The sequence below is a fragment of the Procambarus clarkii genome, chromosome 4 (genome assembly GCF_040958095.1).
Source record: "Procambarus clarkii isolate CNS0578487 chromosome 4, FALCON_Pclarkii_2.0, whole genome shotgun sequence".
NCBI classification, from domain to species: domain Eukaryota; kingdom Metazoa; phylum Arthropoda; class Malacostraca; order Decapoda; family Cambaridae; genus Procambarus; species Procambarus clarkii.
In genome coordinates, this window is record NC_091153.1 from 9,981,695 (window position 1) to 10,002,888 (window position 21,194).

General features: G+C 41.5%; 1 protein-coding gene and 1 long non-coding RNA gene across 5 annotated transcripts; one reads left to right on the forward strand and one right to left on the reverse strand.

The window, feature by feature from the left end:
* Window positions 1–2,514: 2,514 nt before the first annotated feature.
* Window positions 2,515–17,379, forward strand: LOC123751148 (uncharacterized). The gene is made up of 2 exons (XR_006772074.2): window positions 2,515–2,663; window positions 16,889–17,379. It is a non-coding gene; the product is annotated as an uncharacterized lncRNA (long non-coding RNA).
* LOC123751137 (uncharacterized) lies at window positions 4,589–8,078 on the reverse strand. 4 transcript variants are annotated; one of them, XR_011229880.1, is made up of 4 exons: window positions 8,017–8,078; window positions 7,342–7,507; window positions 5,009–5,590; window positions 4,589–4,896 (listed from the first exon to the last, which is right to left on the reverse strand). XR_011229880.1 is itself a non-coding variant. In XM_045733244.2 (3 exons), the coding sequence occupies exons 1-3, from the start codon at window positions 8,026–8,028 to the stop codon at window positions 5,265–5,267; spliced, it is 504 nt and encodes a 167-aa protein (XP_045589200.1). In that variant the 5' UTR covers window positions 8,029–8,078; the 3' UTR covers window positions 4,589–5,264. The 4 variants fall into 4 exon arrangements, 1 of the variants encoding a protein (XP_045589200.1); XR_011229879.1 differs by having other exon boundaries at window positions 4,934–5,590; XM_045733244.2 differs by having other exon boundaries at window positions 4,589–5,590.
* Window positions 17,380–21,194: the final 3,815 nt, after the last annotated feature.

The following is a 21,194-nucleotide window of genomic DNA, read 5'->3' on the forward strand; positions in this document are numbered from 1 at the left end:
TCAAGATAACCTCAAGATGTAACGACAGACTTATTGGATAGATTAAGGTTATACAGGCATGCAATTGGCCAATCAACGCACTACAAAAACAATCAATATACTTAGGTTTTATCCAATTTGAGTGCCAGTGCCATCTGACAAGTTGCCAGACTGGATAACCTCTCTTGTAGAGCTTAGGCGCTATATTTTATGTCACAGCTTTGCTGTTTAATATTCTGGTAACTTTGCTAGTTGATTATGTCCTTAGTTGCATTTGCAGCAGGATAAGATTAGGTGTGGTGGAGGTGGCGTCTGTTGTGAGCCACTCTCTTGACTCGTATTTAGATAAAGTACTTGCTAAGAATTTTCCCTATATAAATAGTTCAGGTACTTCCTCAGTTTCTAGAGAGTAATTTGTGGTGATAATGATAAGTTAATGTGGTGTCCTTTACTGAAAATGTTTGCAAGGCACCGTCCTGTGTTTGCACTCTTTATGTAAAGAAATGTTCTCCTCTCAGACGGTGGTGGGCGCTTCTCTCCCAGCCATCGTTCACCATGCTCTCAGAGTGAGGTAACCTTCAATGATTATTTATTGATTTTTTTACTGTCTAGACATATAATTGAGATAAAATGTGATGATAATATAATTAGATATAGGACTTAAAGATTATTGGTAGTATTTAATAGTACCATTGATTCTTATTAAGGATTTGATTTAATCCTCACCTGAAATCGATTTATGTTCCAATAGTTTTTAATAACACTTTCACTTGGTGACGATGCAGTATGGCATCAAAAATTTATTAGACGAATGTGGGGGAATGATGCATCGGTGCATCAAAAATGAAAAAAATTTCTTTGCTTTCGGGTTGGCTGCGGGTGGGGCTCACCGTGGTTTTGGACATTATATGCATATACTCTTATATGGAATTCTATTGTGAACACTTTAATACCAAAATGAAAGATTTAAGACGAGAACTGAGGTGACCAAAGTGAAAAGAGTATACACATTTCAATGCTCTTGCGCACTCATGAGTAATAACGCGCGGCCAATTTCTTGTCTTGGTGTGGGTGTTACGCCTAGCTTTTGGACATTATATGCATAAACTCCTGTAGAGAATTCTATTGTGAACACATTGATATCAAAATGAAAGACCTAGGACGAGAATTTAGGTGACCAAAGTGAAAAGAGTATACACATTTTAATGCTCTTGCGCGCTCACGAGTAATAACGTGCGACCAATTTCTTGGCTTGGTGTGGGTGTTATGCCTGTCTTTTGGACTTTATATACATATATTCCTGTAGGGAATTCTATTGCGAACACATTGAAACCAAAATGAAAAAAGCTAGGACGAGAATTGAGGTGAAAAATTGAAAAGGGTTTACACTTTTCAGTATTACCGTGCACTCACGTGGAATGCCCGACCCACCTTGGGGGTGGTCTGGCTCTTGCTCGCATAAAGTGCGAAAGTATATTACAATACAATTTTATTTAGGTAAGGTACATACATACAATAAATATTTACAAGGAATGTTTCACTTATAGGTATAGCTAGTACATACAATGCCTAAAGCCACTATTACGCAAAGCGTTTCGGGCATAAATTATTTAAGATATTAATTAAGATATTCTTGAAGCATCTAGATCCTTGAGAAATCATGCACAAAGTCACATAGGCACCATGGGCCCTTTGGTGTACATGATCATGGTGGCATTGTTATGTAGAATCCAGATGTAGGATTTTATTGAATCCAAAGTGATTCTGATATGATTTTGATATGATATAGAATTAATACATTTCTTAGATAATATTATTGATAAAGTGGGTAAAATTTCCCACAATTGTTTATTATTACCCAGAACACATGGACGGACATGTGTGACGCATCTTTCTCTAGCATAGAAGTTTTCACCCAAAAATTACGTTGTAACTTTAATTTTGACAAAGATATATACTGGATACTGATATATAATACTATAGGTGATGTAAACAAAATACAGGTAGAGTACAAAGAAATTGTAAGTACAAAATACATAAATTAGGAAACCTATTCTCCAAAAATGGATAGTACTGTACAGTAGTTAAGTAAATATAGTCAGCCACGTGCTTTACGAATGCCTTTTCTGTGGGAAGTCCCTACGGCTCCCTGGAGCTATCGGGCTAATGTGTTTTATATTAGACCGGGACATTAGCTATGGAGTTCCACCTACGAGGGACCACGAGCCAGAACCTGGCCCCTTCAGAGAGGTTTCAGCGAGCAATGGCCCTGGGAACATCTTCCCCGGGGTCGGGGGTTTTCCTTATCTGCCATCGACCAGGGTTAGGCACCCAGAAAGGTAGGTATAACAAAACAAACCCCACATGGTAAGAAACTAACAACAAAAACTGAAAAGAGATGTAGAACTCCCTCCAATCCCAATGAAATAAGCAAACAAGCAAATTTCACACTTTACTGCTGCTCCGCTCGTCTGGGCAGCCCTCCCCTCCCATGCCAGTATGGCTCAAGCCTTCAGTTTGCAAGCTAGTATCAACTGGGACAGACGCATCTCTGGCCTCAAATTCCTTGGCGGTGTTTGCCTTCGTGACGCGCTTTACTGTATTATTGTTATGTGTGGTGGCCAGGAGTTACTGATCAGTACTGGGGCTGCATGTGCTTAAGGGCTTCTTTTCCTAAGCGCCATGTGAGTACTGCCCTTGTGTGTTAGGATTCTCTTCCCTGGGACGTTCGGGAACCATTTCCGTGGAGGTTCTTGCTGCTCGGCATTTACCTTGCCCTTGGGGCCAGCTAGGATTTGGGGGGCCCTTCTTTGGCCTTGGGTAGGAAGTGGTATCATGCTGGATGGGGCGTCAAGGTGTTACGCAGCCTGCCACCTACGCGGGTGGCAGGCTGGCTCCTGTTGCCTTTGGGGACGTTGTACTTTTGCGAAGTTATTCTTTTTTTTTCAATAGTCTGGTGGGGGTCTGCCTAGTGTGGGTATAGTTCCACTGATAATATTTTGTTGGCCCTCTACTAGGCCCCCGTGATTGTACATGTCGCAGGGGTTTCAATGTTGTACTCCTTCCCTTGTTAGCTTTGGGTTTTTAACCGGTCAGCAACACCATGCCCAGGCTTCCTGTAGTCGACACCCTACAGGCCCTGGAAAACCCCGTTGGGGCTTGGTGGACCGATGGATGCGTTTTCTGGGTTCCAGCCTGCCTTGTGAGGGTTTAAAGGTTGCTATGTGCCCTTATTCCCCTTAAAAGGGGGGGGAGGGAGGAAACATGGCAGAAAAAAAGCAAGAATACAATTTGGTCAACAAATAGCATTGTTTAAAATCGTAGACATGGGTTGACATTTAGGGGTGATGTAGGTTACATTGAGTTAATTAGGTAGCACTTAGTTTTTATCTTAAACTGGTTGGGAGAGGTACAGTCTTTAACATAATTGGGAAGGTTATTCCTCAGTCGAGGTCCCTTGATTTGTAAAGCATTTCTAGTTTGACTAAGTCGTACTCTTGGAATATCAAATAGGTATTTGTTTCTGGTGTGGTGCTCGTGGGATCTGTTACAACCTTCTAGGAAGCTTTTAATGTCCGGATTGACATTACAGTTCAGCGTTTTATATATATAAAATACACGTGAGAGGATGTGCAGTGACTTAATATCTAACATATTCAGAGATTTGAGTAAAGGTACCGAGTGATGTCTGAGGCCAGAGTTAGATATTGTCCTAATAGCAGCTTTGTGTTGAGTAATTAGAGGACGTAAATGATTTTGGGTAATAGAACCCCAAGCACAAATACCATAGTTGAGATAAGGATAGATGAGAGAGTAATAGTGTCACCAGGGCAGGGCGAGGTACATAATATCTGATTTTAGAAAGAATGCCAACAGTTTAAATTCAGGGGGCACTTAACATAAAAATTAAATTCAATGACAAAAAAAAAAAAATGAACTGCATTGATGATAAACTGCATCATATATTCAAAAAATATGTTAGGTTCTGAAGAAGAAACTTGTCTGATTTAATTTTTCTCAATTTTATTGACTAAGAATAACTTTGACTACATTTTTCAGTTTGTAATATAGACTGAAGTGATGCAAATGACTAGTGATCAGGAAAAGTATAAATTGTTGCGATGTCTTTATTTCTTTAAGTTATGCACATCCCTGCTGTTTTTCTTTTTATACTGCCGTATTAGGTATTAATTTTTGTATTCACACTAACAGCCGAACAAAAGAATAATAAAGAAAATTAGTTTTAACTATTCACGTTCAGCAACGAAAGTTTAAAACAATCACAATGATTACATTTTTTATATAAAGGAAGTCGAGAGGCCTGGGGCAGTTGGCCACTTATAAATCTGGCCCGGGCAAGGGCCACTGTTGGCCACGGTACCTCCTCTTACTCACACTCCTCTCATGCCCTATGATCGTTGGTTCCAGTTTTCCTCAGTTTCGACTTCATAATTGTCTATTACAGACTGAAGTATCATCAGTTTCACCATCATATGTGTTGACCGGGCTCTGTATCCGACTGTAACCCAGCGAGGTCTCACATATCCTTCACACGCTCATAAATGATGCACTCTCCTCATAAAATCTGATCACAATATTAAAACTAGAATTAATTATATGATTTATTTTATTAATTTAATTTGATATTCTCATTATTATTAAATGATTTGCAATTATAATTTTAAAATTATTAGCATTACCCACGACACTGCACAATACGGGATGAAAATATTATCATATACTGTACTTTTTCCTGCCCAGATATGTATCATGAGAATGTAATTGTAATATTACTGTACAGAAACACTGAATATTAGTAGTACTGTTAATGATTGTGGTGGCAGCCCTGGTGGGTGGAGGGTGATGGCCGGGTACCCCCCCTCGCCCCAGCACCATGGCTGAAGGAAGAGGTCCCAACTCGCCCCAGCACCATGGCTGAAGTAAGGGGTCCCACCTTGCCCCAGCACCATGGCTGAAGTAAGGGGGTCCCATCTCGCCCCAGTACCATGGCTGAAGGAAGAGGTCCCACCTTGCCCCAGCACCATGGCTGAAGTAAGGGGGTCCCATCTCGCCCCAGCACCATGGCTGAAGTAAGGGGTCCCACCTTGCCCCAGCACCATGGCTGAAGTAAGGGGTCCCACCTCGCCCCAGCACCACGACTGCACCGTCCCATTGTGTTTATAAAAATCAGTCATGACGAGTCCTGTGATGTGGCGGTGGTCTCGGTGCAGACAGAGGGACACTGCCGGTGAGCTGGCGACGCCTTTAACTGCTACTGATGTCCATTAGGCCGCGGGTGCAGCAGGTGGTGACTTCGCCGGAGGAGCAGCTGGTGCGGCGGGTGCAGCAGCAGCTGGGGCGGCAGGTGCAGCAGCAGCTGGGGCTGCAGGTGCAGCAGCAGCTGGTGCGGCAGGTGCAGCTGGTGCGGCAGGTGCAGCTGGTGCAGCAGCAGCTGGTGTGGCAGGTGCAGCAGCAGCTGGTTTTGCAGGTGCAGCAGCAGCTGGTGCGGCAGGTGCTGACTTTGTAAGAGCAGCTGGTGCAGCAGGTTCTACAGCAGGTGCCACCAGGCTATACCCGAAGGGATAGTTGAATGGGAAGCCATATCCGAATCCTAGGAGAAGCGATACTTAGTGGCAGTCCTATTAGTGTTTTTTAAAGACAGTAAGTGTAATAATCGTTAGTTTATCATTGTAGTGATAATTAAACTGACAGCAAGAAACTATTATGAAATATTAAAGACGTGTATAGTCAGCCCAGTGAGGATGGTCAGCAAACATTTTCTCGTTTTTGCAACTTTTCAAAACTACATTCTATCGTTGTATTAACGTTTTAAATTACGTTTTATCTACTCTTTTTTTTTAGAATTTGTAAAAAGAATATAAAATGTGGGCCCACAAAATTATAATATAACTTTTTTTAATGTTATGATATTACATATTAGAGAAAAGGTTTTAAAATGTTAATGCTAATTATTTAATTATTGGAATTATTTGACAATTATCTTTAATGTATTTAGAAGAGAGAGAGAAAGAGAGAGAAAGAGAGGGGGAGAGGGAGAATGACAGACAGACAGAGAGAAGGAGAATGACAGACAGACAGAGAGAAGGAGAATGACAGACAGACAGAAGGAAAAAGTCCGAAACAGATAAAGAAGGAGTGACACAGAGGTGATACAGACAGAGAAAGAAACAGAAACAGAAAGAAAGAGAGAGAGGCAGATACACAGAGGAAGATAAACAGGCAAAGAGTGAGATAGAGGGATGGACACAGGGAGATAGAGAAAGAGCAGTATCGAGGCAGAGAAGACAGTAAAACACACACACACACACACAGAGTGTGTTGTGCGTCTACCACAACAGAGTGGTATGCACACGGGATAGGTATGGTGTCCACTACCGCACACGGGATAGGTATGGTGTCAACTACCACTCACGGGATAGGTATGGTGTCCACTACCGCTCACGGGATAGGTATGGTGTCCACTACCGCTCACGGGATAGGTATGGTGTCCACTACCGCTCATGGGATAGGTATGGTGTCCACTACCGCCCACGGGATGGGTATGGAGTACCTACCTTGAAATTACCTTGAGATGGGCTTAGCGTCCCCGCGACCCGGTTCTCGACCAAGGCCTCCAGTTCTGTAATGGAGGTCCATTTCCTCCCACAGGATGGATATGGGGTCCACTACAGCCAACTGAATGGGTATGAGGTCCACTAATGCCCACAGGTTGGGTATAGGGTGCATAATAAATGAACGAAGTCAATCAATCATGCCACACCAATATTGTTTTCAGTTGTTGGTAAGGAAATGTTTTCCGTTGCAGTAATATGAATTAAACAAAATACTATTGTCACTACCAATGTTACAGAGTAATGGAACAATAATAGACCTTGAGATATAAGAGGAGTAAGCTGGTGGCAGACTTACCAGGGTATGAGTAGGTCAGCGGGAGAGTGTCGGCGGGAGTGGCAGACTTACCAGGGTATGAGTAGGTCAGCGGGAGAGTGGCAGACTTACCAGGGTAGGAGTAGGTCAGCGGGAAGGTGTCGACGGGAGTGGCAGACTTACCAGGGTAGGAGTAGGTCAGCGGGAGTGGCAGACTTACCAGGGTAGGAGTAGGTCAGCGGGAGTGGCAGACTTACCAGGGTAGGAGTAGGTCAGCGGGAGTGGCAGACTTACCGGGGTAGGAGTAGGTCAGCGGGAGAGTGGCAGACTTACCGGGGTAGGAGTAGGTCAGCGGGAGAGTGGCAGACTTACCAGGGTAGGAGTAGGTCAGCGGGAAGGTGTCGACGGGAGTGGCAGACTTACCAGGGTAGGAGTAAGGCAGCGGGAAGGTGTCGGCGGGAGTGGCAGACTTACCAGGGTAGGAGTAGGTCAGCGGGACGGTGGCAGCGGGAGTGGCAGACTTGAGCGTGTAGGTGCTGTAGGGGTATGTGAACGGGTAGTAGAGTAGCTGTGGGTCTGGTTGAGGTCCAGGCTGCGGGGAGGGCAGGGCGATGGCAGCCCCCACCAACACCAACATCAGCTGCCAACCATAACACACCAGTAATACACATGATAACAAGCAAGACACCCAACAACAACAACAACAATAACAACTCTCTAGTTCTGATGTTTACTGCAGTTCATTCCCGCCATATATTCCACGTGAAACACTATCATTATTATAGATCGTATTCATTTTCCTCTCCAAGGGTTGTTAAGACAAGGAAGTTACTCCCTATAGATATTTCTCTACATGGGTTAAGATAAGAAACTTATTCACTATAGATATTCCTCTGCATGGGTTGTTAAGTAAAGAACTCTACTCCCTTAAGATATTCTTATATAAATCAAGAAAATGTGGTCGATTCACAAGCATTATATTTCAGTTCCGTAAACATTAAAATTCACACTTCATAAGTTTTTTATTCTAGAGCAATATAAAAAAAATCGTCCGCACCAGGTGTGCGTCGTTCCTTATCAAAAACTACATATTGTTTATGGCATCCCTATACTCAAGTGTTAGTTGTTGAGCGGCGGGAGGCAGCTTACCAGAACCTTCATGATGAGTGTGTGGAAAGCCTTGCACGAGTCGACTGACACGAGGCTACAAGCACAGCCTTATATACGCCAGAACAACCCCCCCCACCCACCTCACCCTCCATATTATCATTTAGTTTGGTTCATTTATTATGCATCCCATACCCGTTATGCAAGTGGTAGTGGAGGATACAGCAGTCCATCCTCTTACGAATTACCTCAGCACGGACTGATAAAAATTAAAAATAATACCTGGAGAATTATTCTTGGCTTTCTAATAATTTTCAAAGTTCTTTATTTGCGAAAAGGATTTTTTTGTATTAACAAGCTTAGGTATACACAGCAATGTGCTGCTACCCTATTTTATATGAAAGATTGTACGGTGTCAATAAAAACTAGCTATAATTCGAATTCAAATCTCCGTGGTGTAGTGGTAAGACACTCGCCTGGCGTTCCGCGAGCGCTATGTCATGGGTTCGTATCCTGGACGGGGAGGATTTACTGGGCGCAATTCCTTAACTGTAGCCTCTGTTTAACGCAACAGTAAAATGTGTACTTGGATGAAAAAACGATTCTTCGCGGCAGGGGATCGTATTCCAGGGACCTGCCCGAAACGCTACGCGTACTAGTGGCTGTACAAGAATATAACAACTCTTGTATATATCTCAAAAAAAAAAAAAAAAATTATTCAGGTAAAAGTACATACATAGAAGACGAGTTACAAACATAATGTTGGATTTCTAGATAGAGCTAGTGCATACAATGCCTAAAGCCACTAATACGCACAGCGTTTCGGCCAAGGTGTGGGAAAAAACACTTTGAAACATAATGCTAAATGAGACCAAAGCATAAATTAAGTTGAAAAAGGGAAAAAGGAAAAAAAACTTGGCGGAAATCAGTAATTATACAAGTTGGTCAACAAACAGTATTGTTTGAAAATAACAAGACATGGGTTGAGATTTAGGGGGGTAACGTAGGTTACATGGAGTTTATTAGGTAGTACTTAGTTTTCCTCTTAAACTGGTTGAGAGTGGTACAGCCTTTGACGTGATTGGGAAGGTCATTCTACATTCTGGGTCCCCTTGATTTGCAGTGCATTTCTAGTTTGGTTAAGTCGCACTCTTGGAATATCAAATAGGTATTTGTGGTGCCCATGGGTTCTGTTACAATCTTCTAGGAAACGTTTAAGGTCAGGATTGACATTACAGTTCAGAGTTTTCAATATATAGAGTACACATGAGAGGATGTGCAGTGACTTAATATCTAACATATTCAAAGATTTAAGTAAGGGTACCGAGTGCTGTCTGGGGCCAGAGTTTGTTATTGTTCTAATAACAGCTTTGTGCTGAGTAAGTAGAGTACGTTGATGATTTTGGGTAGTAGAACCACCCAAGCACAAATACCATAATTGAGATAAAGATGGATGAGAGAGTAACTGAGCGTTACCAGGGCGTTATAAGTACATCTAATATGCCCATCTCGCAGAAAAAAGGACTAAGTATATCTAGCATTCAAGATATAGTATTGGTGATCACTCTTATAATAGGATTAAAGCTCTTCTTCAGTAACGAATAAAAGATTGTATTAATTGTACTGTTAGAACATATACACACTTCCCACCGCCCTGGCAGACATAATGCATTATATGACAGCATGGCGTCTACGTGCCCATCACATACTAAACCCTCATACTCAGCTTGCTGCTAAATTAGGCGTCCTTGAACACAATGTACATTCTGCAGGCAACATCACACCATGTACATTGACGGTTCTCAGTAATCAGCTGCTGGAAGGCGGGGAAGTGCTCTCATTTTTCGTCAGCAGAAAGATAACACTGTGGCGAGGAATGGAAGCGTTAATAATAGGGCATCTATTTTACACTGAATGAACTGTTCGCTCTTCTTGTAGCGCTCAGAATTAATGAAGACACAGACGTAGATATATATGCACACTTAATAAGGAGGTCACAGTCAGTCTGAACTAACTGTTGTAGATAACCTCACACACATTGGTCTGTATGAACATGGTAAAGTCGACGCCCTTACCAAGTATACACTAAATAAAGGCAATGTTGAACATTATCTTTGGCCATCAAATTGAATTAAAAAAAAGCGTCTCTATAACTCTGAGGTAAATTAGAAGAAAGTAGAGGAGTGCAAACAGGAACCAGCAGATCCATTGTTGATCACAATAAAATGTGCCAAAGCAAACATGTGGATGATGCAAGTAACAAAGTCAGTAGAGTGACGATGTTGAGTAGTTGAGACGTTGTCACAGCTCGAATACGACTTAGCTATAAGTATCTCTGGCAGTTCAGCTTGTATGGAGCCTGGATGAAATGAAGTAAGTGTGATGCCAAAGACAGGGAGAAAGATCTGGGGGTTGATATCACACCGAGCCTGTCCCCAGAAGCCCACATCAAAATTCATCAGCGGCATATGCTAGATTATCCGACATAAGAACTGCCTTTAGAAACCTGTGTAAGGAATCGTTCAGGACCTTGTATTCCACTTATGTCAGACCAATCCTGGAATATGCATATGCAGCCTGGAGTCCATACCCAGTTAAACACAAGACAAAGTTAGAGAAGATTCAGAGGTATGCCACTATACTAGTCACAGAAATGAGAGGTATGAGTTACGAGGAAAGGCTAAGGGATCTAAACCTCACGTCCCTGGAAAACAGAGGAGTAAGGGGAGACATGATAATCAGCTACAAAATTCTCAGGGGGAATAGATATGGCGGACATAGACAGACTCTTTATTACGGGTGGAACACGAACAAGGGGACACAGGTGGAAACTTGGTATCCAAATTAGCCACCGAGACATTATAAATTTTGTTGTCAGTATCAGTAGTTAACAAATGAAATTCATTAAGCAGTGATGTGGTGGAGGCAGACTCCATACAGTTTGAAATGTAGATTTGATAGAGCCCAGTAGGCTCAGGAATCTGTACACCAGTTGATTGACAGTTAAGAGGCGGGATCAAAGAGCCAAAGCTCAAACCCCGCAAGCACAACTAGGTAAGTTCACAATAAGGGGACGTGGGTGAAACTGGAAACTCAGATGATTCACAGAGATGTTAGGAAGTTTTCCTTTAGTGTGAGAGTAGTGGGAAATTTAAATGAACTAAAGGACCACGTTGTGGAAGCAAACACTATTTATTCATAGCTTTAAAACTAGATATGATACGGAAGTAGGACAGGAAGGGAAGGGAACTATCAGGGGGAAAGTGCCAAGTCATTACGACTATATAGCACTTGGAAGGGGTCAGGATAAGGATTTGGGATGGGAAGGGGGGAAGGAATGGTGCCCAATCACTTGGACGGTCGGGGATTGAACGCCGACCTGCATGAAGCGATACCGTCGCTCTACCGTCCAGCCCAAGTGGCTGGGTGCAGGAGTCCTTGCTTTAAACAACCGGCGGCTAGAAAGGCGGGATCTAAAGATAGTAGATAAAAATTTATTGCGATATATAAAGAAGGAATAACAAATGTGGGAAGAGATAAGGCAGATTCAGTCTGGATGAATTACTAGGGATACCAGTGAAGCGAGACTGTCAACACACCAAGGCTGCTGAAGCACACGAAGGACAGACGGGGCTCTTGCCTCACACACACGAGCCACAGATGACGCAGGGGGGGGGGGTATCCTTCAGTGTACCCGTAGTGAACACCGGGCGACACCACCCAAAGGGGTTGGAGCAAAAATGCATCCATGCTGCAAAAGTAGATATGACGAAATCACAGGAAGCTGCATATTTATCTATACAAAATACCTTCAAGACGAAAAGAGGTGTATCCAAGAACCGACAACATTAACATCAGTAATAAAAATGATGGCAAGTTTCTTGGCCTATTCCTAGACAAGAGACTCAACTTCAGCACCCACATTCAACACATAACTAAGAAAGTCTCTAAGACAGTTGGTATACTCTCCAAAATCAGATATTATGTTCCTAACTCTGCTCTCCTCTCACTATATTATGCACTAATCTACCCCTATCTTAATTATGGTATCTGTGCATGGGGGTCTACCACTGCAAACCACCTTAAGCCCATCATCACACAGCAAAAATCTGCTATCAGAATAATAACTAACTCTGCTTTCAGACAACACTCAGCTCCCTTGTTTAAATCTCTAAACTTGCTAAATATTAACTCCCTCCACACATTCTCTTGTGTCAACTACATTTACAAAACCCTGTTCTTAAATGCAAACCATGCTCTGAAACTCTCCCTGGACAGATGTAATAGGACCCATTATCACCACACCAGAAATAAATATTTCTTTGATATCCCCAGGGTCAAACTTAATCTGTGTAAACACTCTATGCAAATTAAGGGACCTAGTCTATGGAACTCACTCCCTAGTGAATTGAAAAACTGTAAAACTTTTGCCTTATTTAAAAGCAAAACCAAAAAGTACCTAACTTCATCTATTTAGTTTCCTACACTGAGCTTTAAATTTGCTCTGTACCTAGTGGTACCCAATCTCCTAATTTTTATGTAATATCAAACAACCTTATCATTGTGTTCATTGCTGTCTTCTTTTATGTGCTAGCCATATGCTGTATTGTGACTACCAATTTTTGTCAACTACCATTCAAGCTGTCATTGCAATCAATCTTATATTGTTTCTGCTGTATTGTGCCTACCAATTTGTTGTCAACTACCATTTTAAGATGTCATTGCAATCAATCATAGCTACCTATGTGCTTTAATATACTGTACCTATAATTTTCTCTCATCTTTTTTTTTTTCATTCCATGTAATCTGTTATCATTTTTTTGTCTATAAATTTTGCAAGTATTTACCTCCTTAAAATTTTCTTAGATTAAGGACCTGCCCGAAACGCTGCGCGTGCTAGTGGCTTTACAAGACTGTAATTACCATAATTGTATCCTCACATTCCTTATGTACATTCTTGTATATGCATAAATAAATAAATAAATAAATAAATAAATTTCTCCTTACGGACAAGCTGTTCTAGACAAGCACGCCAAGCACGCTGGGACCACCAGGCGGAGAACCTGCCTCACGACCTGTTACAAAGGTATGATATGGGCGTCGTGAGTAACTCAAGATAGAGATGGGTGAACGGACCCAGTCCCCACACGAGGTACGGTCAAGGTACTACAGAGGATAATAAGTAATAGGACGCAAAAAAATTACAGTGGGGCGCGAGTCTTTGTTTACATCTGAGTACGCATGATGTGCTTAACCCATATCAAATAGCTTATCCTTGTCTCGCCTCTCAGTTTATTTAGTTTAGTTCATTTACTGTACCCCATACGTATCGTGTGAGCGATAGTACAAAAGACTACAGAAACAGATAATTCGCTTAGGAGACATTCATATATGGAACTAATAGAGAAAGAACTCTGAAATGTAATGTTATAGTGTAATGTTATATCCCAGACGTATCCCAGAATACGCCTGGGATATTGACGTATCTGGCAGCTTTCTCAAAACCCAAATGTCGAGTACACAATGTGTCAACTTTGTGAAACAGAAAACATGCACTCACTTGAACATTCTATTGTAGAATGACCCATATTGACTGACTTTCGCCCTCCTGGGCTGAGGTATGCTGAATTCTGTAAATACTATATGAATACTGGCAAACCTCTCGACCTTCTCCAATTTAGCTTTATGCTTGACAAGATATGGACTCCATGCTGGAGCTGCTTATTCCAAGATTGGTCCTGGAATATTTACGTAAGATCATTTACGTATATTAAAAACAGGATAGGTCCGAGTACGGAACCCTGTGGGACTCCGCTTCTGACTTCACGCCACGTATACGACAGTGTATACGTGGTATACAAAGCTCTGAATGATTCTTTACGCAAGTTTCTAAAGGCCGTTCTTATGTTGACCAACCTTTTATATGCCGCTGATGTTATCCTCTTGATATGGGTTTCAGGGGACAGGTCTGGCGTGATATCAACCCCCAGGTCTTTCTCTCTCTCTGATTCTAGAAGAATTTCATCTCCCAAATGATACCTTGTATCATTATGATGATATACGACATTATGATATGACATTATGATACCTTGTTGATACCTCCTGCTCCCCACACCTATCTTCATTATGTTACATTTGTTTGGGTTAAACTCTAATAATCATTTGTTGGACCATTCCTTCAGTTTGTCCAGGTCTTCTTAAAGCCTCAAGCTGTCCTCTTCTGTCTTAATCCTTCTCATAATTTTGGCATGATCAGCAATCATTGAGAGGAATGGGTCTATACCCTCTGGGAGATCATTTACGTACAGTATATCAGAAACAGGATAGGTCCGAGTACATAGCCCTGTGGAACTCCGCTTATGATTTCACGCCAATCTGAGGTCTCGCCCCTCATTGTAACTCTGCTTCCTATCGCTTAGGTACTCCCTTATCCATTGGAGCACCCTACAGTTTCTCTTGCCTGTTTCTCCAACTTATGCACCAGTCTCTTATGGGGTACTGTGTCATAGACATTCCGACAGTCCAAGAAAATGCAGTCTGCCCAATCTTCTCTTTCTTGCTTAATCTTTATCACCTGATTGCATAATTCTATTAAACCTATGAGACAAGATTTACCATCCCTGAACCCATGTTGATGGGTTGTCACGAAGTCCCTTCTCTCCAGATGTGCTACTAGGCTTTTTCTCACGATCTTCTTCATTACCTTGTATGGTATACAAGTTAAGGACACTGACCTGTAGTTCAGTGACTCTTCCAAGTCACCATTTTTTTTTTTGATATTGGATCTACATTAGCCGTCTTCCATATTTCTGGTAATTCTCCCGTCCCCAGTGACCTACTGTACACCAAGGAGAGTGGCAAGCAAAGTACTTCTGCAACACACATTACACATTCAGTACCCATGGTGAGACTCCATCTGGACCAACAGACTTTCTCACGTCCAGGTTCAACAGATGCCTCTTAACCTCATCTCTGGTAATTTCGAATCCTTTCAAGGAATCTTTCCTGGTTTACTGCCACCTCTCCTAGCTCAAGGACTTCACCTCGTTCTATTGTGAAGACCTGGAATCTCTTGTTGAGTTCCTGACACACCTCTTTGTCATTCTCTGTGTTGCTGTCTTCACCCGTTTAGAGTGTCATCACCTGTTCCTTCACTGTTGTTTTCCGCCTGATGTGACTGTGGAGTAGTTTTGGTTCGGTCTTGGCTTTATTTGCTATATAATTTTCATAGTCTCTCGATCTGCTTCTCTTCTCACACTGACATACTCATTCCTGGCTCTCTGGTATCTCTCTCTGCTTTCTGCTGTTCTGTTATTTCGGAAGTTCCTCCACGCCCTTTTGTACCTTTGTTGCGGCCACGTCTGTGGTAGAAAAAATAATACAAAAAATTCGCAGCATTATCAGTCCTGCAGCATTATCAAGTGTAAACTACACGACTTCCTCTAGTCGTGTAGTTTACAAAAGTCGCCACAGAGCCAAAGTAGCGGAAGGAAGATCCACTGCGATATGGTACGAACAAGCTACTGGTTACTACTCTTTCAAGCCTGACAAAAAAATATCCAGAGACATTGCAGTAGCCATACACAGACTCAGACTTGGTTACAAGTGCTGCTGGGAGGTAATGAACCCAATAGTTAAAGTGTGTCATATCTGTGGAACAGAAGCAGAGGCGCCACTATTGCACTACTTACTGGAATGTGAAGCTACTGAAGCCCTGCGCATCAAACTCAACATTAATCCAACGACAGCAGCTGCATTAGATGCACATTCCACAGCCACTACAATGATTAGAAAAGCCGTTAAAGAATTGGACTCACTAGTGAACATTCTACACCTACATCCGCCACCAAGATAATGTTTCTAAAACACGACTAAAACAGAAGCGAAAAAGAAACAGGGAAAAAGGAGGAAACCCCACCTCCATTTAAAACTTTAACCAAAATATTAGAGTAACAAGGTTATCGCGAATAACCGAACTCAATTGCGGGCTCACCATAGCCCGTGCTACATAGACATTCCGTTCTGAGTAGTTAAATCTAAAACAACACAACAACAATTTACCTCATCACAATCGACTTGAGAATGGTCCAGGATGGACCGAAACGTCGTCGTCCCTTCACTTTCTAGTGTGTGGTTTGGTCAACATATTTCAGCCACGTTATTGTGACTCCTCGTCTGCATCTTGGGTCATTTCCTCTAACGCTCAACACCCATGTTCATTACACTTACCTGTTCAAGGAGCCATTTGTTAGATTATTTGTTTCACTTTGTCAGGAACGTCCTGTGCAGTTTTCCTTCAGTGTATTCTCTCTTCAGGTCTCCTCATGATTCTCCCCTAATCTACACATTTGTGTTGTATTTCAAATGCCATTTTTGTTAATTGTAGTGCTTTCACGTCCGACAGTTTCTCCAATTTGTGCAGCAGTTTTATGTTGAGCACTGTATAAAAGACTTTCGAGAAATTTGCAAACAGCTTATATATCTCTGTACAATAGGATTTCTGCCGTCCTCTCATAATTTTATGATGTTTGTGAAACATGTTTTGCATGTGTTTCATTATAAAAGTTCTTCTCTCCTACTGATCTACTGATTTCTTTCAAGTGATAATTTATTTGATGACATTGTATGGATACAGGTAAAGGACACCGGCCTATGGCTTAGCCTCTCCTGTCACTCTTTCCGTAAGTTTATCAGCTATCTTACTCTGTCAGAGTAAAAGAGACAAATGTATGTGAATGCATGTGTGTGTGTATATATGTATGTATGCATGTATGTATATATGTATGTATATATGTATGTGTACATATATATGTGTGTGTGTGTATGTATATGTTGTTACGGAATGCCTTATCGTGTTATTGCGCTGCATAAAAAATGGCACTGTTATTTAATAGTAATACTTTCAATATTACAGGGAGAACAAGGTTAACGACCGTGGAGGTCATTAACGGTCAGCACAGTGTGGCTCGTCTGGTGGCGGGAATTCTGTTAGCCAATCAGAATCACCGGGCGAGGCAATGAGTACTGGTCGGAGCATGAACTAAACAGTACTCTACTCACTCCCATTCGGTCGACATGCCGTCGTCGTGTGTGTATGTGACCAGTTGGCCCCAGCTGTGACAGCGTGTTCCACATCTCCAGCGACACGGACCTTAGGACGTAGTGGCATGGTCGACTCCGTATGATGTTTTCGATATCTACCGCTGTTCTGGATTATTCGACCCACTCCGCAAAGTAGATGGTCTTTAGAGTTGAATCGACTGAAGAGTGGCGGCCATCTCATTGGCATATACATAAGGTTTTAGTATATATATTACTGTACATAATAGTCTCTTATCTCTTTTAACTGTACATATAATGTACCCCGTGTTTTAGTGATATAGCTGAATATATCCATTAGTCGTCTCTAAATTTATTTCTTGTCCTCGGTTAGATCTCGGAGAATAGTGTCGCACCTGACAATAGGTCGTGCTGAGACTGACGACTGAAAAAATCAAAGTAGCCAGTTGGATTACAAAGCATAAGAAAAGCACTTGCAGAACAAACCAATTTTAAATATTGGGTTCTAGACAGTTAGATCACAACAATATATGTATATAATGTACATATGGAAGCTGATCAGAATTGCATTTAACATTTGTAAATGCACATTAATGACACGATGTAAGACACATCGAACACTTTATGTAGGGCATACGTAAATCTGTGTATCTACGTATGTAGGTTAGGTTAGCTTAGCATTTTAAAAGTACCGAATCCCCTTCTGTGGTTGATTGCTCAATAAACCCTTAAACTATATGTTTAACACATCTCTAACCCTGTCCATGGAGGACAGAAGAAAATGTATATATGCTGGTTAGCATTGTAAATGTGTGGCCACGTTTGTGGTAGATAATAAATAAATATAAAAAAACTTTCCGTATATTAAAACTATACTGCCTTCCAGTTTTGTGGTAATGAAACGTGATGCCTCGTACATCTTCAGCTTCCTCTAGTATGCACAGTGTAGTCTTTCCTGGTACCCTGGTCATTACCATATAATATTTTATTTACAAAAAGGTACAATGGGTTGGTAAGATTACATTAGCGTGATATTTTTACATTCTTCCAAAGCCACTGTCACTCCCAGATACAAGGTACCATCTGGGAGATAAAATACTTAAGAGACGGAAAGACTTGAGTTGATATCACGCCAGACCTATCTCCTGCAGCCCATATCAAGAGGATAACATCAGCGGCATATGCCAGGCTGGCCAACATAAGAACGGCATTAAGAAACTTGTATGAGGAATCATTCAGAACTTTGTATACCACATATGTTAGGCCAATCCTGGAGTATGCAGCCCCAGCATAGTCCATATCTAGTAAAGGATAAGACTAAACTGGAAAAGGTTCAAAGGTTTGCCACCAGGCTAGTACCCGAGCTGAGAGGTATGAGCTACGAGGAGAGACTACGGGAATTAAACCTCACTTCGCTAGAAGACAGAAGTTAGGGGGGGACATGATCACCACATTCAAGGTTCTCGGGAGAATTGATAGGGTAGATAAACGGTATTTAACACAATGGGCACACGCAATAGGGGACACAGGTGGAAACAAAGTGCCCAAATGAGCCACAGAGTTATTAGGAAACTTTTTTTTAGTGTCCGAGTGGTTGACAAATGGAATGCATTAGGGAGTGATGTGGTGGAGGCTGACTCCATACAGTTTCAAGTGTAGATATGATAAAGCCCAATAGGCTCGGGAACCTGTATACCTGTTGATTGACGGTTGAGAGGCGGGACCAAAGAGCTAAAGCTCAACCCCCGCAAGCACAACTAGGTGAGTACGCAGCATTTCAGGCAGGTCCTTAATCTAACGTATCAGGAAAGATGAAGATACAATGTAGAAAGGTTTTATATCGACAATATTGACAGAGGTGATTACACGGGTAGAAATAAAGTACTTAATTAGTCTTGAGTACTAATATTGGGGAAGTGGGTAGTAAAAGATAGCGAGTTTGAAGTATAGGGTAGGAAACTATGAGGACGTAATTGGGTACTTTTTGGTTTTACTATTCAATGAGATATAGGTTGGAACATTTTTTAATTCACCATGGAGTGAATTCCAAAGACTGGGCCCTTTTATTTGCATGGAGTGTTTTCACAGATTTAGCCTAACTCTGGGGATATCAAAGAATTTATTTTGGTGTAGTGCTCATGAATTCTATTACACCTATCGAGGAAAAGTTTCAGATAAAGATAAGCATTTAGGAACAAGGTTCTGTACCTGTAGATAGTTCATGAGAATGTGTGGAGTGAGTGTATGTTTGGCATGTTAAGGGATTTAAACTAGGGGGGCCTGTGTGTTGACTGAAAGCAGAGTTTGTTATTGTACTGATAGCAGATTTTTGCTGGGTGATGATGAGCTTGAGGTAGGTTTGCAGTGGATAAACCGCATGCACAGATACCGTATGTAAGACGGGGATAGATGAGCGCTTAGAATGAGAGGAGAGCAGAGTATTGACCGTAATATCCGATTTTAGGAAGAATACCAACCGTTTTTGAGACTTTTTTGGTAATGTGTTGTATGTGGGTGCTGAACTTAAGTCTCTTGTCTATGTATAGGCCAAGGAACTTTCCATCCTTCTTATTACTAATGTTAACATTGTCTATCTGAAGCTGAATTGGGAGAAGTGGAAAAGGTATCATTGACTACATACTTGTGTCTGTCACTAAGATAGGATCATATATAGTTGAGAGCAAGGCCTTGGATTCCATAATTGTGAAGTTTAAGTAAGAGGTAGTTATGGTTAACGGTATCAAATGCCTTTCTCAGGTCAATGAAAAGTCCAATTGGGAACTAATTTTGTCAAGGGCTGTGTAAATAATATCGAGCAGGCTAATAATTGCATTATTACTCTTTTGGGAGCAGAAGCCAAACTGACGGACTTAATATGTTGAATTTTAAGAGATAGGAGTAGAGCTGTTTATAAATGATTTTTTCAAACATTTATGGTAATATAAGTAGATTTGATATTGGTCTGTAATTGTTTGTCTGCCGGATTGCCTCCTTTATGAACTGGCGTTACTCGTGTTTATTAAGGATACCAGGGAATGTATGACACTATAGAAATTTATTGAACAGCAGAGCTATAGGTGGCGCAAGGGCATGGGAGGCACTCTTGTTTACCATGGATGGTATTTCACTAATGTTCCCAACTTTGGTCTTTAGTGAGTGAATAATAAACATAACATTTGTCGGGCTGACTGGTGAAAGGAGAAGAGTTTGGATAGCTGCCCGAGAGATATGTAGTGACATGTGTCTAAGTCTGGGATTTTTCTGGCAAGGTTGGCACCAACTGAAGAAAAGAAACTATTAAATTCTTTTGCCGTTTCTAAATCTGTTGAAGATATATAACCATCCTTGGAGAGTTTTATTTGCTCGATATGTGATTGCTGTTTAGATCCTAGGATGTTAGAGATGGCTTTCCATGTGTTTTTCATGTTTCCTTTGGCTTCTTTGAATCTGCTCTAATAATAGGAAAGTTTCGCTTGTTTTATAATACTGGTAAGCATTGACGAGTATTTCTTCCCTACTTCTTTGTAACTAGGCAAATCCTAAATTTGTTTTCATGTTCATGTTTCTTGTTGATTACTTTGAGTATGGTACTTGTGAGCCAGGGAGTGTTCAATCTTTTGCCAGTTACTTGCATGGTGAGGAGAGGATAATGTGTTGTAGAGGCTTAGAGCTTTGGAAAGGAAGAAGTTAGCTAATGAATTTATATCCTGTGTATTATTGAATTCAGATTCCCAGTTTATACTGTGAAGTTCATATGAGGTTGCCTATTGCTGCTTCACTGTGTAACCTGAAGGTAAGTTTCTTGGTATCTGTTGGTTTTGTGTCCATGTTTGCTATGAGGAAGGTAGGATAGTGGTCAGTTGTTCTGTCAGTGATTATACCCGATGCAAGGGGAGCTGTTATGCTAGTCGATAAGTGATCCACTGTAGTAGCGGATGTTTGAGTGATTCGGATGGGCTTGATTGTGGGGATTAGCAAACAGGAGTTCATGCTGTTTAGGAAATAATCCACTTTAGGGTTCATATTATGAAGTGCATTTATGAGGTTCCTTATTGCTGGTTTGCTGTGTAGTCTAAATGTAAGTTTATTGGTAACCGAGGGTGTTATGTCCAGGTTTGCTGAGAGGAAGGTAGTATAGTGATAGGTTGTTCTGTCAGTGA